The sequence below is a fragment of the Solanum dulcamara genome, chromosome 11 (assembly GCF_947179165.1).
Source record: "Solanum dulcamara chromosome 11, daSolDulc1.2, whole genome shotgun sequence".
Classification (NCBI taxonomy): domain Eukaryota; kingdom Viridiplantae; phylum Streptophyta; class Magnoliopsida; order Solanales; family Solanaceae; genus Solanum; species Solanum dulcamara.
This window is the reverse complement of record NC_077247.1, coordinates 43,610,004-43,628,442: the sequence shown is the minus strand read 5'-3', so window position 1 is coordinate 43,628,442 and position 18,439 is coordinate 43,610,004. Positions and strand designations below refer to the sequence as shown.

Here is an 18,439-nt window from a genome sequence, read left to right as displayed (position 1 = left end):
TCTTGAATAACAATTACAAGTACAATTATATTATTGATGATAAGACGTCATATAAACATGTGACACTTTATGTTCGACGTTGACAAATTGAACTAGTTCATTTCTTTATACTAGCCACAGAAATCTCATGAAGACCACAATTTTTAAAGATTTATACAATTTATATTCTTGAATAACAATTACACGTACAATGATATAATTGATGATAAGATTTCATATAAATTCGACGTTGACATATTGAGCTAGTGCATTTCTATATACTTAGTAGGTGTTTGATCATAGATTTTAAATATTTTTCATTTTATTTTCGTGATCAACTTCGATTTTCAAATAAAGAAAAAATTGTTTTGAGAAAAAGTGAATATTTCTTATGACCAACCAGGTCATTATTGTGGATTTATGGCCTCTAGTAAGGGCATCATACATGCATTATTTTTTGGCCATTCCAGCAGGGACCAGTGAGTACCAAAAGTCATCTAACAACATTTATTCACCTGTGCATTGCAAATGAAGACAACTTATTTCACTTTGCACTTTTTCCAAATGAATATGTGAAAACAAAGAAAGAGTCTCTATTGAGTAAAGAGGTCTTAAAGATACTGAACTTTTCATTTGCAAATTATGATAAAGGTGGAAGCTGGTTAAGAAAACTTTTCTCCCCTGAGTTGCATTTGATTTTGGTTGTTTCTTGAAGAGTACTACTTTTTGTGGAGTTCAAAGGTAGGTAAGATGTGCGTACACTCTACCATCCACAGACCCCAGTGTAGTACTACACTGGGTATGTTGTTATTTCTTCAGAAGTATAAGTAAAACCTTCAAACTCTCTGAAGCCATGTGAATTTAAATTAATACACTAAAATTGTTCCTTACATCGCTATTACGTAGCTGATTCAATATGAACAAAGGTGAAAAGAGAGAAGAAAATGATATCAAAATTGATAGATCAAAATTTTTGCCAACATAAAAATAAATATTGACCTCACAAGAAAGTACACGGAAGGTTATTCCTCCTTTAGCATGAGCCAAAATGGACAATGAGCAACGAGCTCAATATCACGAATGCTTCAAAGGATGCACAAAAACTCCATTTCGAACATCAGCAATACGTCCCCACCTTCCTAGGCGAGGTTCCTGCAGTAAAAACATATCAGATCAGACGACGGTATAGACTATCAACGACAGATGTGAATTCAATGCATCCCTGTGCTAGAGAATATTGGATAAGTTTTGCACATTATCAGGAAATTATATATCCCAAGGGCTCGTAACAAAGAAGGTACTCAGATCAATAGCCCAAGTCTGACTCAAAAACATTAGCATTTTTTCAACCCAGATCAGTCATAGTATCCAGATACAGTTACCCTTATATCCAAGAAGCTTATTGGATATCGAACTAAACATTCTTTCATCCACAAGGGAGAAAAACTAGTCACTTTCAACTCCAAAATGTGTCATCTATGCTGGTTTTCTGCAACCGACTCAAAAGGGTCTTATCATTTCCACATTCTGCTCCCCATACCGTAAGAACACTTGTCCGAAATGGCCTTTGTGCAAATAAGGGAGGGAATCTTGTTACCATCATCACAATCAAATTTCAAGTTTCAGGCAGGCACATCTTTGTTAGCAAACAGTTTTGAACTTACTCAAGGATAAAACTATCAGAAGAAATGAAAAGGAACGGCAAAAATATAACTTCAGGAAAAACTAAAAAAGAAAAGGATTTGGTTTTTTTAAGGACAAAGAAGAATTAAGACTCTTCCTGAAAATGTCCAAGCAAGTAACAGCAAAGACAGGAAATCATATTAAGAAATTATAACAAATTATCCCAAAATAACAAAAATTATTCTACTCTCTTTACAAAAGAATTAACTTGTCATCCCAAATACTGATAGTCCTAAGATGACACTGATCTCAGTCAAAAAGAATTAGCCAAGCAAAAATTTGTTGAGTGATGTATTGTATCAAGAAGTTGGATTATCAAAACAAACAAATATGGAAGAAATTAAATCTTTTTGATCTGTTCTGCAAAGTTGGAAAACATTGAAACATAAAAATGGAGAAAGAACCATTCACCTGCCCTACTCCAGCAACCAAGAACTGTCCTGATTTTGAAAAAACTAAGGAATTTATAAATCCAGCCTGCATTAAAACAATGATCATATCAGCATTATATTGTTCTAAAGAAGCAACATCAGTTCACAGGCAGTATACAAATAGCCCCGGAAATATTGTTTATTAATTAAGTCCAATGAATTGAGCACGTTAAATCTCATTTGCCAATTTCATTGAGCATCAAGATCAGTGAGCAAGGATACAGAAGCGCTATACAAGTATTAGGCTTCTTCAAATAAACAGAACAATGTAGTTTATGATTAAGTACATGAACAGCCATTATTAGCTAGAAAATTCAACTTTTTTGTTTTTATTGATAGGTAAACAACCTCGTACTATTCACAGTTCTTCGAGACCGCAGACCTTTATTCTTTTTTTAGTCAAGTAAAAGTATTTTCATTCATAAAGATGACCAAAGGCTGGCAGTATACAACGGTAACCCAAAAGGTAGAGAACCGCAAACCTTTATTCCTATAGGAAGGATATATCCTTTTCCAACATACCAAGACGAAGAGCAGATACTGCATTTTCTTGGGGTTCAGGAGGGAGGGAGGAGGGGGAGGGGGAGGGGAACTTGCAACGTTTTGTAGAGTACATATTTGGTGAACTGATTAAGAAGTTCATTGTAAGACTTCTAACTGGAAGATTTGACTGAGATTAAAGATGTCGAAGAACTCAACTGCACATAGATAATGCAAAACTAACTAGAAAAGGCAATCTATAAACAACATTGCGGACAGCTGCTAAAATCAGTTAACTTCTAAAAGCTCTATTTGTTCTACATATCCAGAGGGAACTTTAGTTTAAAACAGTGATAAGGGAACTTTAGTTTAAAACAGTGATAATGCCAAAAAAGGGCAGCCCGGTGCACTAAAGCTCCCGCTATGCGCAGGGTTCGGGAAGGGCCCGACCACAAGGGTCTATTGTACGCAGCCTTACCTTGCATTTCTGCCAGAGGCTGTTTCCAAGGCTTGAACCCGTGATCTCCTGGTCACATTGCAACAACTTTACCAGTTACTCCAACGCTCCTCTTCAAAACAGTGATAATGCCAATGAGTTGAAAATATAAAGGTGTTGAATAATTTACTTAAAACCTTCACGGGTTGTCTTGTTTGCTGATAGGAAAAGGTCAGACTGTATTACCAATGGAGATGATAGTAAGAGACCTTTTTTTCTAAAAAAGTTGTCTCCAAACAAGCTTGTGCTTGCATCTCGACCAATCCAACCACGACTTACAGAATGGGATGATTCACCTAATGTGGCCTCTACTGAGATTTCGACCTTGTTCCTAAGGCTGTTACTCCAGCTCTTTTTCATTTTTCTTATTGAAACGGTCATCTCTTCTTCTTTTCTCACTCCAGATCTTTAATAGCTAGGTCAGCCCCTTTGGGATAGTTAGGGAGAGTTAGTGAGGAGATTATGGATAAAATTGCAATACTGTCACATTTTTTGGCAGGGAAAGGGAACTATGTCAAATCAATATCCCCAGTAAAAATCATAATACGCTTCTCTCACTACAGGTGTGGTGCAACAGTCACTATAACAGATTTGGGAAGTGGATATGCAAATGAAAGTTATGCTTCTCCTGGTTGGTGGCAAAAGAATCATGCTTGACACAAGAAAATTGGTAGAACAGGGATTTTCAGCTGTGCTCTAGGATGAATTTTTCTGTCGGAGGAACCCAGAAACAGTAAGCCATTTATTCCTTCATTGTCCAATAACAGATCAACCTTGGCATCCTTATTTAGAAAAAACTGAAAGCTTTTGTTAAATATGGTGGGTCTAAAATGGATGATGCCTAGGAATACAAATGAACATTCTTAGATGCTGGGGCAGAAAAGGAATTCAAGGAGGCAGAACAAATGGTGGAACGGCATCCCTGCATGTATATGGTATGTTCTGCGGAAAGAAAGGAATACAAGGTATACTGAAGCCAGAGTCAATCCTATCCAGAAGATCAAGTTAAATTGCATACATGTTTTCTCTTTTGGTGTAAAAGAAAAGAGATTGTAAATGACTCTGAATCTTTGATAGATCTCATTGAGTCCCTGTAAGGATAGAGAACAGACTAACTACACTCTTTGCCTTGTAATACCTGTATAGTTCAGCACTTTCTTAGTGCTAATTGTGCAATAGCAATAAACTGTTACCTTCTCAAAAATAATCTTATTAATTGCTCTTTAGTGTTTCAGAATAAACTTCAGTGTGATTGGGACTGACAAAGCTAATCTGATATCAGATGAATTGTGTTGGTAGTGGCAGAATTTGTTTTAGTTGGCAATTGCTTGGAAAGGGGAGAAGAAGAACGAGTTGGCAGCATTTGCCCATTTCAGCATGCTGGAAGGACAGCCAGAGATTTGAATAGAACTCTTAACAGTCTAAACTCTTAACTTTTTTCTGCATTTTATGGCCAACCTAAAAGCCCTGCAGAGTCATAATTTCTCTATTGAGACGAAACCATAATGATGTAGGGCTTACATATGTCACTAGGTCTGTACAAGGTTGGTAGCCCAGTATGCTCTTCTAACACAATATTTCCCGCTTTTGTAATACTAGCAGGTTTTATGTGAGCCACAAAATCCAGTACTACTCACGCACAATATCCCCTCTGCTCCTGGGTATGATTAAATCACAGACTCCTAGGATCAGCAAACTAAATCCAAAGAAGTTCCAAAGAATCAGATGGAGACACACTGATCGAGTCCTTACCACTGGGAGCTCAAACAATGGCCGGATGCCTTTTGATTCATTTTCAATTGTCCACAATCGAACAGACCCATTGCCAGCTCCTGATGCTGCAAGATCACTATTTCTGCAGACTGTCAGTGCACTAACCCAAGAGAGTGCTGATGATGAATGACACTGAGGATTAAGGGTGCCATTTTCTGCAAGATTGAACACGCTTTAGTTATTTAATTATCTTTTAGTGAAAGAATTCCTATTGAAGCAAAATATCGATACTAGAACATACAGCTAAAAGAATTCCATCATAGGAGAGAGATAATAGAAAAATACAAAAACATTAAATCTTACCCATGTGGCCATTTGATAGAGCCCCATTTCCCTGTTCAATTCCCACTGATTGCAATGAAGCATGTGCATTTTTTACAATGTGGACAGGCTTCTTCCTTGTTACATTCCAGTGCTCAATACTTCCATCATCAGAACCAGATAGAAACTCATCATTATTGATGAAACAGCAGCATTCAAGGGAAGTTGCTGGAGCACGAAATATCAATTGAGATTCCTCTGGGACCTATTGGCAGGAAAGAGGAAGGCAAAGTGGTAACAAAAATTATCACGAGTCGGAACTATCTGTGGATGCATTGGCAAAGTTTAGCTTGTAAAAAGAATTTAACTTGTTAACAAGGACACTTCAAAACTTGTTCTTATTAATTCATGAAAGAACCTTGCGCATTCAGTGGTACCACGAGTGGAATCTAGTCATAGAACCCTCTTAACTTAACTTTCACTTATGGAACTTCAAGGCTATATCTATGATGATCACTGTCGTGAACCATAATACACTAAAAAGAAATTAAGTAATCATGTTTTAAACAGAAAAATGAGATCCCCAAGGCAACTTCATAGTAGCACAAAAGAACTCTCAGAAGAATAGATCAGCAACACCCATAACCTGAACATATAATCTTCTTAAAGATTTTCTAACATATCATTGAATCTGGGAGTAAGCAAGCAAGAATGTTTCATTTGCTATTCTTACAACCTTAGTAGCACAACTGCACAAGAGATCCTCTCAGAAGGAATGGATCAGCAACACCTTTTTTTAATCAGGTAAACAAGTTCATTTCATAAATCAAAAGGCCAAAGTCGGTTGTATACAAGAAGTATACCAAAAAGTAAAGAACCTACATAAAGATATGGTTCTCTGCAAAAGACACCCGATCTTCTATACAACCCGGGACTACATCAGTGCACCAAAAATAAATAAGGGATCAGAGACTACTCCTCAACTGCCAAAAACTCGATTCTACCCCTTTGAAAGCCCTTCTATTTTTCTCTCTCCAAATGTTCCACATCAAAGCCAGAGGAATAACATTCCATGCCTGCTCTTTCTCCTGTTTTTTTCAGCTTTCCAACAAAACAATAGTTCCTTCACAGACCTTAGCATCACCCAAGGTATACCAAACCAACTAAACATATACCACCATATTCTCGTTGCTAGGCTGCAATATAGTAGAAGATGATCTACTTCTCCGCCCGCCTCCTTGCGTAAGTAACACCAGCTGATACACACAATCTTCCTTCTCTTAAGGTTCTCCTCCATCAAAACCACCCTCCAGTAGCTAACCATGTGAAAATGGACACCTACCTCGGCGCCTAAGGATTCCAAATTGACTTGACAGGAAAAGCCTCATTCACCCTCACCAAAAGCTTCGCTTAGAGTTGACAGAAAACACACACTTGTTCCCCAACTTCCATCTCATTGTATCTAGCCTTTCAACTCACTCACAATGTTGATGTATTAAATCTAGCAACGTTTAAAACTCATTCACCTCCCAATCCTGGAAATCCCTCCTGAATCTCAAATCCCAAAACGTCTCTGCTCCTTCTGTCCCCCTAATTTGCTGGACTACCGTTTCCCTTTGACAAGATACTGTATACATACTCGGAAACTCATCATTTGACAACAAATCTCCACACCATAAATTTCATAAAAATCTACCCATCCCTTCATGATATTCCTCCACACCCTATGACCAACATATAATCTTCCTAAAGATTTTCTAACATCCCATTGAATCTAGGAGTAAGCAAGCAAGAATGTTTTTGTTTGCCACTCTTACAACCTTAAAGTAAAAAAGGATTCACCAACTTAAATTTGACAAATTGCAAATCCTTAAAGTTAGGTTAACCCAACTAACATGCCTTAATGCCTTTAAGTTGGATATTCTCAAACTCAATAATTAAGAATATATTGCTCTTTTCAAAAGACATGAATCTAATATTTTTACTTTTTTTTAATTGAAGTTATCTAACATCAGAGACTCATTAATAGTGCTAGAGCAACCTTCAAGGAATCCTGCTAGGAGTTTTGAAAGACCCTTAGATCCTAAAAATCTCAGGACCTCAGGTACTAAGGAAGGACATGCTGGATGACAACTCGGAGTAAATTATGCATTTTACTAGAAAAATACACCTGTCATGAGAAGGACTTCTTCATCAACAAGGCAGGCACAGATCTTCGTTTAAATTCTTCATAAGAAAAAAATCATTGAATACTTGACAAACAATCAGAGTTTCTTTCACTACACAGATACATAGCTAGCGAAAAAAATAGACTTCCTGAAAGCAGATGAAAGGCCATGAATTACCTTCCATAAGTGCATGGTTCGGTCTCGTCCGACTGTCAACACCCTTTCTTTCCTCAAAGAATCAATGGTTAGAACTTCACTTTGATGACCAAATAAAGTATTTACATAAGCTCTATCTTCCACATTCCATATCTTGATGGATCGATCAAACGACCCCGAAAACAGTTCAGAAGATCCTTGTCTGAATGTCAAACATGAAACAGGTCCCTTATGACCAGGGAATGCCTGTAAAAAGAATCATTTTCAAGTTAGAGTAGCAATGAAGAGTTAAATAAGGAATCAGTGAATCAGCATCTTTCAGATTTGAAGAGCGCAACTAACTCCAAACAATTGAACTTGCAAAGGAAATGTCAACTAAGTCACTTGAGTGCTACTGCACTTGCAAGGAGAATTCTGACCAACACGAGTTCCAAGCTATCACCTAGCTCTACAGATTTAATTTGAGATATGAGAGAGAGAGAGAGAGAGAGTCAGAATCTAAAGTTGATCATAATACCTTAATATGTTGCCGTGTTCGGACATCCCACAAATGAACATGACGATCCAAGCCTCCACTTGCCAGATAGCGTCCATCAGAGCTGACAGCCAGAGCTAAAACATGCTTACTATGTTTCGTTGCTCGACCTTGTGGCTCCTTTGCACCATGTGACTTCAAAGCTTCATCAGTAGGCCATGCATACTTTTCTGTCTTTCCACTGTCCACGTCCCAGCTAACAATAGTACCATCTTTAGAAGATGAAAAACCTTTTAAGTCATCCTCAGATAACGTCACGGCAGTTACAGACTGTCGATGTTTCACTAAAAGGTGAAAACCCTCGGTAGGCTTTTGAATCCTGGAGAATGAACAACGATACAACTCAATAACTATCAAAAACCAATGTCCTTTTTTACTCAACCACTTGCAAAAATTGAATAATGTAGCTTATATGGTTATCCTGGAACACACAGCAGCTTACATAGCAATTATTTGATTCTCCAGATAGGAGATAATGAAGTAGCAGCTATCAACACAAAAGAACCTCAGCTATAGCCTATGTGCAAGCACAACACTTCTAACATTAAAACAGAAACAAAGATGGGCTTTAATGGTGCTTCTACTCAATTTGGTTGACCTCTGAAATAAATCAACATATTCAATTCATCAGCTCAGTGATGATGGAGTCTAGGTCAGCTTGTGCATGGGATTCGAACATGGGCTATTTACTTTAGATTGTAAGACATATAATCTCACACTAAAATTAGTAGTAAAAGTTTATAAAATGTTTGGTTGGAATTTAAGGAGATTAATCTCCAACTAGAAATCAACATTATAATGAGAAAATGTTTATTTTGTTAAAAAAGTAAACAAATATTTTAATAATACATTGTATACTAGTAACATGTAATATATGAAACTAAACATTCAACGAGACATCATCTTTACATTATACACACCATGCATTACAATCCTAAGATTCCTAATCACTCACATATAATCCCTACATACCTCGTCTCTAAACCAAACCTCTAAGTTGTTACTCATATACCTAACCACACAGCCATCCCCTTGGGAACCCGGAATCCAGCAATTATATGAATTAGTAAAATCCATCCAGCTATCCATGCCACAACAGGGTAAATTCAGGTAAAATGGAACAGTAATCACACACCTGGAAGCAATAGCTCTTCTGGAACGACCACTATCCTCCATCTGCTCCTTCTGCAACATGTCTACCATCCATGAGTCTCTCATTGCTTCCCTCTCCTCTCTATCATATTCATCTCCACTCTCTCTTTCTTCCTCTTCTTTCCTCTTCGACTCCCTCACACTATGCAAAAATGCCTCCGCCAGCCTCTTTCTCTTCTCAGCTGCTGTCTCCTCCTCCTCCTCTTCTTTTTCCTCCTTCCCCCCATTCCTATCCACTCCTTCATCATCAGACCCATAAATGTCCTCCGAATCATCACTGCTCTCTATATCTTCATCATCTCCAAATCTCTTTCGCCTTTTCAAGTCGTTGTCTTCATCGAAAAATGGGTCTCTTTCAATTGAAAATCTCTTCTTGCTGCCCTTCTGGGTATTTTGAGCTGAAGCTTTCTTCTTTTTCAGGTTCTTGGTCTTCATGATTCAATTGTGAGCTCAAAGTACGGAACTTCTGATAGAAATATATTACAATCAGTTGCAAATTTGGATTGAAACTGAAATCAAATATACTGGACTAGGGTTTTAGGACCAGTGTACAATGGCAGCACTCAGAGTTTAGGGTTTAAGGGTAGTAGAAGAGATGAAAAGAAGGGGGATGTTAGAAACGGGTCAATGGGCCGTGCGGATTTGGGCCCTCCGGCTGAGGTAAAATTGGGGAAAATTAGACAAAATGTTTAGTATAATTTACATAAATTTCATAGGGTTAACAATCAATTATATTTTATTTTTATTCTTTTTAAAACTATAAAAATTCCTTATCTTTTGAGAAACTCGGATACATAAGTTATTTTTTTTGATACATAATGATGCCTTTAATGTTGTTGCGGTATAAAGGGAAAATTAATGAAAGATATTTTAATTGAATATTTTAAAAAGGAGAAAAGTAAATAATGAAAGCATAAATTATGGGAGAATTTTATTGGAAATGGGATTCAATCCCTAGCAAATTGAAACATGCTAGTACAATTCAAAATTTAAAATTCTTCTTCCTATTCTTCCAAAAAAAACTCTCAATTTTTGAATCAAAATTGTCGACAAATAGTACTGATACAATATGAACTTGTCGATCTTGTTGAGACATTCCGAAATCTGAAAAAAATAAGGTGAGGTATGAATGATACAAAAGTGATAAAATTATTGTTGGTCAAAAATACAGGAGTTGGTGGTGGCTCCAATAAGGGCTTTGAGTCAAGATCCATGAACGGCGCCATTGTTGAAAGTGAAAAAAGTTACGGAATTGGTATAGAGCAAAGAAGAATGTGTAGAAGGATTTCGTCATCACGTGTTTTTGTTTTCTACAAATCATATTATTGATTTCTTTTCTATTTTTTGTTGTTTATCTTTTTTGTGATACATATAGGTTCAGGTTTTTAATGTATCTAGTTGTTTTTCTTTCTTAAATTAATGTATCATGCATTCGTTTCAATATTATGATACATTACATTTTTATCATGTACAATATGTCGTGTTCAAATATTAGCTTTGATACATAATCTTTATTTATTAAAACATAAATTAGTATATATCATATTCATAGTTATTTGTTTGATACAAAACTATTACAAATTTCGTTATTTTTTTACTACCAGATACATACGCCTTAACTTATCCAACTAGAGTGTTATGTATCTGCAGACATTGTCAAATATAATTGTTGATATATAAATATCAATGTTTTTATAACAATAGTAGTTTGTATCATATTCATAGTTATGTATATGACACAGCATTGATAGAATAACTGATTATTATTTTTTTTAATTTTTTGTTATTAATATTTTTCTGGTACATATGAGTTTTGGAGATGATACATAAATTCGAATTTATAATAAATATATCTGATACATAATGACTACCAGTAATGTATCTATCTCAAATATAACATTTTATGGCAATAATTACCTATTTAATGTACTAGTAGAAACAATGCACTTAACAATTCAAGCAAGGTACATAAATAGCAATGTATCATGATATATCTATTCATCTCGAAAATACAATTCAAATATAATGTATCATAATGTCGAAATGAAGGCATTATACATTAATTTAAGAAACAAAAATAATTAGATACATTAAAAATGTGAACCTATACGAATCACAAAATGATGAACAACAAAAATTGACCTTGAACCATATGTATCAACAATTTTTTAAGATGAAAAAACTAAAAGAATTTTTTTAAAAAAACTCAACTGATGGAAAGAAAACTACCTCTTGAATAAATTGAAATCATTAATTAGAAAGGGAAAAAATTGAAATTCAAAAACAGATTAATGGATATAACTATGGAGAGATTTGTGGAGTGAAAAAAATAAAAAAATCATGGGTATGATATTTTTGAAATGATGTATCTAAAAAGGGGGATGTTGGGCGCAAAAGAAGAGATTTTTGATATTTTTTGAAACAGTAGGAAAAATAAGAAAATATGATAAAAAAAAGTGTGTAGTTAAGTAATTTTATCAAATGTTTATAGAGGGAAAGGTCAAAATTTATTATCAAGAGCCCGTTTGGATTGACTTATAACTTACTTATAAGTTGTTTTCAGTTTTTTTGAGTATTTGACTGACCAACTTAAAGTCATTTCATACTTAAAATAAGCCTCAATAAATAATTGAATTTATTTGAATGGACTTATTTTAAGTACTTATAAGTTGAAAATAACTTATAAGTAAAAACAATAAGTCGGGTTGCACCTACTTTTTTTTTAACTTATAAGTTATTTAAAATAAGTTCATCAAAACAGGCTCCAGATTGGACTTGATGTTCATTAAAATCTGTTATTGAAAAGTTTTAAAATTCAAATTTTAGAATTTGACTTGCTGCAAACGTGAATTTTCAAGTGAATAATATATGAAAAAGAGTCAAAATGCTCTTAAACTGTATGAAATTGAGTAAAAATACACTCAGTTAATAATTTTATTCAAAAATACCATTTGTCGTCAATAGTTTAGTCCAAAAATGTCCTTATTACTAATAGTTTAATACAAAAAAACTACTATTATTATTTGATGGATCAAAAATGTCATTTTTTTTTATAAATATATTATTAGTATTTTTATTTTAAAAAAACATATTCTATTCCTAATAAATTGTATTACTATTAAAAAAACTCATTTTCTTGTTTCTTTTCTTTTAAAATCACTCTATCTAATAAATAAGTAGGAAATAATTTTTTTCCCTTCTTAATGTCATTTTTAAATAATTAAAATAAAATAACTTCATGTACCTTTTCAACTGATAATATAGGTCATATATATAAGATCATAGTCACCATGTCATTAATTTTCAGTTAGATAACGACAAAAAAATTATAATAAAATAAAAAACATTTTTATATCTTACTTTTTCTGAACTGAAGTAGGATAAGCATTTTCTAGTTTTAAAATATCACCATTTAGAAAAAGAATATGTTTAAAAAGAACAAAAATAATATTTTTATTTGAGAAAGGAACATTTTTGACCCATTAAATAACAGTATGAATATTTTTAGACGAAACTATTAACTGTGTCATTTTTATTTAATTTTGCATAATTTGAGTACATTTTTTACCCTTCTCCAAATAATATATAAAAAAGACTCAAAATATCGAAAAAGAGTTTATGTCTAAAATTATGGGACTGTTTAATGGAGATTTTGAGTTGGTCATGATTGAAAAAATTCATTAGCCATTAAAAAAAATATTCAAAGCTTGATTTTAAAATTCAGTGTGACGCAATGAATCGTTTCGAGTGAATAATACATCAAAAAACTCAAAACATCAAGAGGATGTCATGTTTACATTTGGGACTGTTTAGAAAAAAATTGAATTAGTCGAAATCTAAATAATTTCGTTCATTAGAAAAGATAAAATGTTGTAATGTATAAACATTGCATAAATAGTGTTTGTGGATGTATATATACTTAAGTTTTTGTATTTGTGGGGTGATTGAAAGGGGGAGTTTTTCATCAGCTTTAATATTATTTTCTTTACAATTCCAATTTTCTCTCTAGAACAATTTCAACTATAATTTCTTCTATCCTCCTACGATTCATCATCTTCAAAATTGTTAGAAGAAAACAAAACATATTTCAAGTTTCTTCCGTTTCTTAGTTTTTATAGGTATAATCAATGGACAACATGTAAATATTCATTTACTACCTTTGTTAATCTTATATAGAATCTTCTTTGTTTTTAGTGTTTTGGTTTTATTTTCTTTTTCAAAAATGAGCCAAAAAGGTGTGTTTTCTTTATTAAAAAAAACACGATCTACTATTGTTAATGATTTTCAAAGTAACAAAACAGTTAAATTATTTTTCTAATGTATTAACTCTGTATATCCAGCCTCTTGTATATTTCTCCAAATTTGGATATACGATCATCATAACCATTGCAATATGAGACGTTCATTTATCAAGTAGTTTTTGAATGCATACTAAATTTTGACAATCTCGCCGGTCATTCTATTAAACTTCATCTTACTGAAAATCAGACTACGATACCTAATCCTCCTATAAAAATAAAATAAAATAAAATATGAATCTTCACACAAATAGTCGAACAAATTTACTATTTACTTTTCCATCAAGTATACGTAAATTATACATTTATTATATATCCGTTGGCTACTTTTAGTTTAACCAGCTGGTGAACGACTATTTAGGTTAATTTTTTAAAACTAAGTTGGTTCTAGAAAATTGATGTAATAGTGATACTCACTGCAAATTACAACACTGAATTTCAACTGTATTATTGTAGACCGTTTTGCCGTGAAACCTTGCAACTTCGACGAAGTAAAATAGTTGAAATATGTATTGGATGAAGAGAAGGCTATTTCTGTAAGAGAAAGGCAAAGGAAATTGTAGACAAGTAGTGTTTGAACGTCCTATCAACATTTGATACTTTAGCTATGGTGCCAAACAAGAAACAAGAGAGTATGGATGATCTCAAAACATTTTCTAAGTCAAAAGACTGCTATGTCAAGATTGGTAAGGCGTGGAAGCACAATTACTTCTTTATGGTCCTCCAAGGAACTGGTAGGTCTAGCATGATTGCTGCTATGGTTAATTTTTTATTCAATATGATGTCTATGATTTTGAATTGACACCCGTTAAGAATAACACAATACCACTAGTAAGTTCATCATTGTGATTGAAGGCATTGAGTATTCCCTTGATCTTACTGGACGACATCAAAAAGGAGTTGAAAAAAGCAAGAGAGGAGAAAAAACAAAGTGAGGTAACTTTATCTGGGGCTTTTGAACTTCATTGATGATTTATGGTCTGCTATTGGTTGCCAAAAACTTATTGTTTTCATAACCAATTTTGTGGAAAAGGCTTGACCCTACTTTAATTAGAAGGGGGAGTGGACAAACATATTGTTGCTTTAAATCCTTCAAGGTGCTTGCAAATAATTATCTAGACGTTGGGTCTCATGATGATTACTTTCTTGAGATTCGTCGTTTATTAGGGGAAACTAAGAAAAATTGAAGGCCAAGGAGATTATTTATAAATGTCATTATTTGTCTAAAATATATATTTTTTATTTTAAATAATTAATTTTTATTTTAAAATTTTAATATAACTTTATAATTGCACATATATACAACAAAACAGTACACTTATAATTACAGTACATTATTCTCTCTATTCTATATTAATTGAATTTTTAAGACTTTTTTTATAGTTTAAAATAAGTGGAAATTGATGTTCACTTTACGTTCTAAATTTTTTTCTTTAATAAGTGTACATTGCCTCACAAATTCAGTCAATATGGAATAGAGAAGGAAGTATGACTAGGGGTGTTTATGGGTCATTTTGAATTGGTTATTGGTCAAAATAAAAACCAAACCAATTTAATCGATTTTAATATTATTAGAACCAAACCACAAACCAAATAAAATATACATTCATCAGTTTTGTTGTTATCAGTTTTGGTTTGGCTATTCGTGTCACGACCTAGCCCCGTGGGCCGTGAATAGTGTCCGAATTGGACACTCGTATACACACATATTATCTATTGTCAATCGACAATTAAACACGATATAGAATTTATATGGGTAGCACGTCGTCTCAAACGGTCACTTATATATATACCAAAATCAGCTATTTCTTGGGGAGTCTTAATTGTCAAAAATAAGATAACAGAATATGTAAGCCGACAAGGCTTCCACTCCGAATGTAAACGTCCAAAAACATAAGCCATACTAGTACACCGGACAATATCTATATACAACCCACTCATATGTCTACAGACCTCTAAGAGGATTAACAATAGCATATGACGGGACAGGGCCCCGTCGTACCCCTAAATACACAAATATATACATTATAAGGATTAGTACCCAAAGTTTGGGCTCCGAGACAATGGAGCACTTCAAACTCGTTGAGTAGAATCCTAAGCTGGCGGCTCTCCAAAATGAGTATCTGTACCTGCGGGCATGAAATGCAGCCCCCCGAAGAAAGGGGGTCAGTACGAACTATGTACCGAGTATATAAAGCATAAAATACCGTAAAGGAGATCACATCTGCAATAAAGATTCAGGAGCTAATCACTGTACCTGTGTCTTATGAAATGAATACATGCATATCATCATCATATATCATACCCGGCCCGTTAGGGAACTCGGTGTCACAATTATATCAATATATCGTTATATGTATATATATACCATACCCGGCCCTCTAGCAAGGGACTCGGTGAATAGAGTAGTGTACACTGATATCGTACCCGGCCCATTATGGGACTCGGTGCCATAATCATATCGTCATATCATCATAATATCATATTATCATATCACGTACCCGGCCCTCTAGTAAGGGACTCGGTGAATAATATAGTGGAATCCATACATGATAACATACCCGGCCTATCGTAGGACTCGGTGAATAATACCATAACAATATGCACGAATAAGGTATCATTAGCAACCTTGTGAAATTTGATCATTATCGAAGACTTAATAGAATAAGCAAAGCAGTCCATCATTTGAAAACCAAGACAATAGTCATTATGAATCACACCAATTATGGATTATACTAAAATATGAATTATACCACAACATGAGTTATACCAACTAGGATGGCTGGAATCATACACATGAGTCAAGACATAACAATATAAATTTTGAAAATCAAGAACGGTAGCCATCCGAGTATATCTACGAATAAGAGTTTCTTTGGAATTTAAGCATACGTCATTCGTTCGTTTCATATGGATCATGCCAAAAGAAGAAAATGTTAACTTTACATACCTTTAGCGTTTATACGTATATGTTGTCCAATATTGTCTCAACCTATATTAAAACGTTAAGCACTATGGTTAAGCTATGGACAAGAATAAAACGTAGTCTATCGTTAGTAGGTTATTTCTAAAAAAAATTGGACAGCACCTCCCCTATACCGCTCACTTTCCCCACTTTCAAACCAGCCATATAATCATCAAGAAACATCAACAATCCAAAATATTGACACAAAGTAAGATTTATTATTGACAATAAGCCTAGAATGTTTCCACCCAACTCATGTTACTAAAGCAGTAAATTCGAAAAGTCAAGTACCTCACGTTGTATCTAAATTTTGAAAATGAAAACGGCAAAACTGGTCTTTATGACCTTCATGAAACATTTAGATATCTGTCTTAAGTTTCCAATGCAAAAGAAATCAACTCAAAAATCATTTTCTACAAAGAGATATCATCAAAATACGAACAGCTATACATGAAGGATTTTTCATTCCAGAATCTGGACAGAATTTGTCTTATGATTCATCCTCCGTTTTCGATATAATAACAGCAGATATAGACTAAGACATAAACATAAGAGTTGTAGGTACGTATATTAGCTTTCCAAAACATGTTTAATATCTAAAATCTAAGGTCTACACAATGAGATATTCCAGAATTACTACCAGCTACTCAATTCCAAAAACGGGTTTGAACATTCACAATCTTCATACACCTTTTTCCTCCAAATTCAAGAACAACAACTCATCAACAACATCAAAACAATATCAACCATTATTATACATCATCACTAAGCTAATTCCATTCATTTAATCTACCTAAAACAACCCTTTAACCTATAAATCTCAACAAATCACCAAACTAGTTTATAACACTATTTTCTCCGTTCTAATCCGTTAAAACTCTAACTAAACTTGTTAACAATGAAAATGAGACTTTAATATTACCTTAAATTTGCAGCATCACATTGAATATTCTCCTTATTGATTGATATCTACCTCAAATTGAAGCTAACACGATGTACAATAATTTTCTCTTCGTGAGCTTCGGATTTCGGGACTTGAATTTTGGTCGGATTTGATATTTCTCTCAAGAACTCCCTTTCTCTCTCTCTCTGGAAAATTCCAGAATTATGTTGGTCTAAAGTATGAAGGAATAGATACAAAAAATCAGATTTAATTTCGTGGGCATTGGGCCTGACCCGAATTAGAATTGGGTTGGGCCGAATTCACTAATTAGTTTGGCCTGTCAGACTTAAAATATCTATATCTTATTACTCCGATATCACATTTCGTCCCACGACCTATGGTTAGAAAGATATTTCAATTATCTACAACTTTCATGTTGAGAGTTTTCCCAAATTCTTAAATTATAAGAAGGTTATGGCCTCCTGAAGTCAGCTTACCCGAAACGTGACTTTAAAAAAATATATTTGATGGCTTCTATTTTGATTTGGCTTAAGGGTCCTTCTTGAGATGTATTTTACTACACATAAATTATTCATATAACTTGGCATCTACAACAAATCATGTCCTTTTAAAATTCAAAATTAAAAGTCCTTGAATTTATAATCGTTAACTTACGAATAATCCAAAATGCAAAAATACGGAATGTAACAATTCGGTTATTAACCATACACAAAAATAAAATAAACGATTCATTTAAAAGAGAAAAAAAAAGACAATAATTCATTCAAAAAGAAAAAAAATCATCTTCGTGTCATTTTTGATCTTATAATTCTTATACTAGAACTTTAATTATGTTTAACTTCGTACTTATATTGTTAGCTAATTCAATGTACTAAACAACATAAACTTACTGAATAATGTATAAGCTAATGATATGATTGTACAAATAAAAGATGCATCGTATTTTACTAATTTAAATTAAGGGAAATTTACATAAATGTACAACATCAAGAAAATATTTACTATTTATAGCAATAATATTTTTTTTTCACTGAACACTTATAATACAATTATAATACAATTTTAATACATATTAGCGAAAATAATTTATAAAACTCATATAATACAAGTTTTATTCATGGATACTTAATTTATCACATACTTTAATTCACTTATAAT

The 18,439-nt window shown here is 33.5% G+C and overlaps 1 protein-coding gene across 1 annotated transcript; it reads right to left on the bottom strand.

Moving 5' to 3' along the window:
- Positions 1-821: 821 nt before the first annotated feature.
- On the bottom strand, positions 822-9,682 carry LOC129873897 (U3 snoRNP-associated protein-like YAO). The gene is made up of 7 exons (XM_055949084.1): positions 9,098-9,682; positions 7,945-8,281; positions 7,449-7,673; positions 5,146-5,368; positions 4,822-4,997; positions 2,074-2,139; positions 822-1,131 (listed from the first exon to the last, which is right to left on the bottom strand). The coding sequence occupies exons 1-7, from the start codon at positions 9,547-9,549 to the stop codon at positions 1,054-1,056; spliced, it is 1,557 nt and encodes a 518-aa protein (XP_055805059.1). The 5' UTR covers positions 9,550-9,682; the 3' UTR covers positions 822-1,053.
- Positions 9,683-18,439: the final 8,757 nt, after the last annotated feature.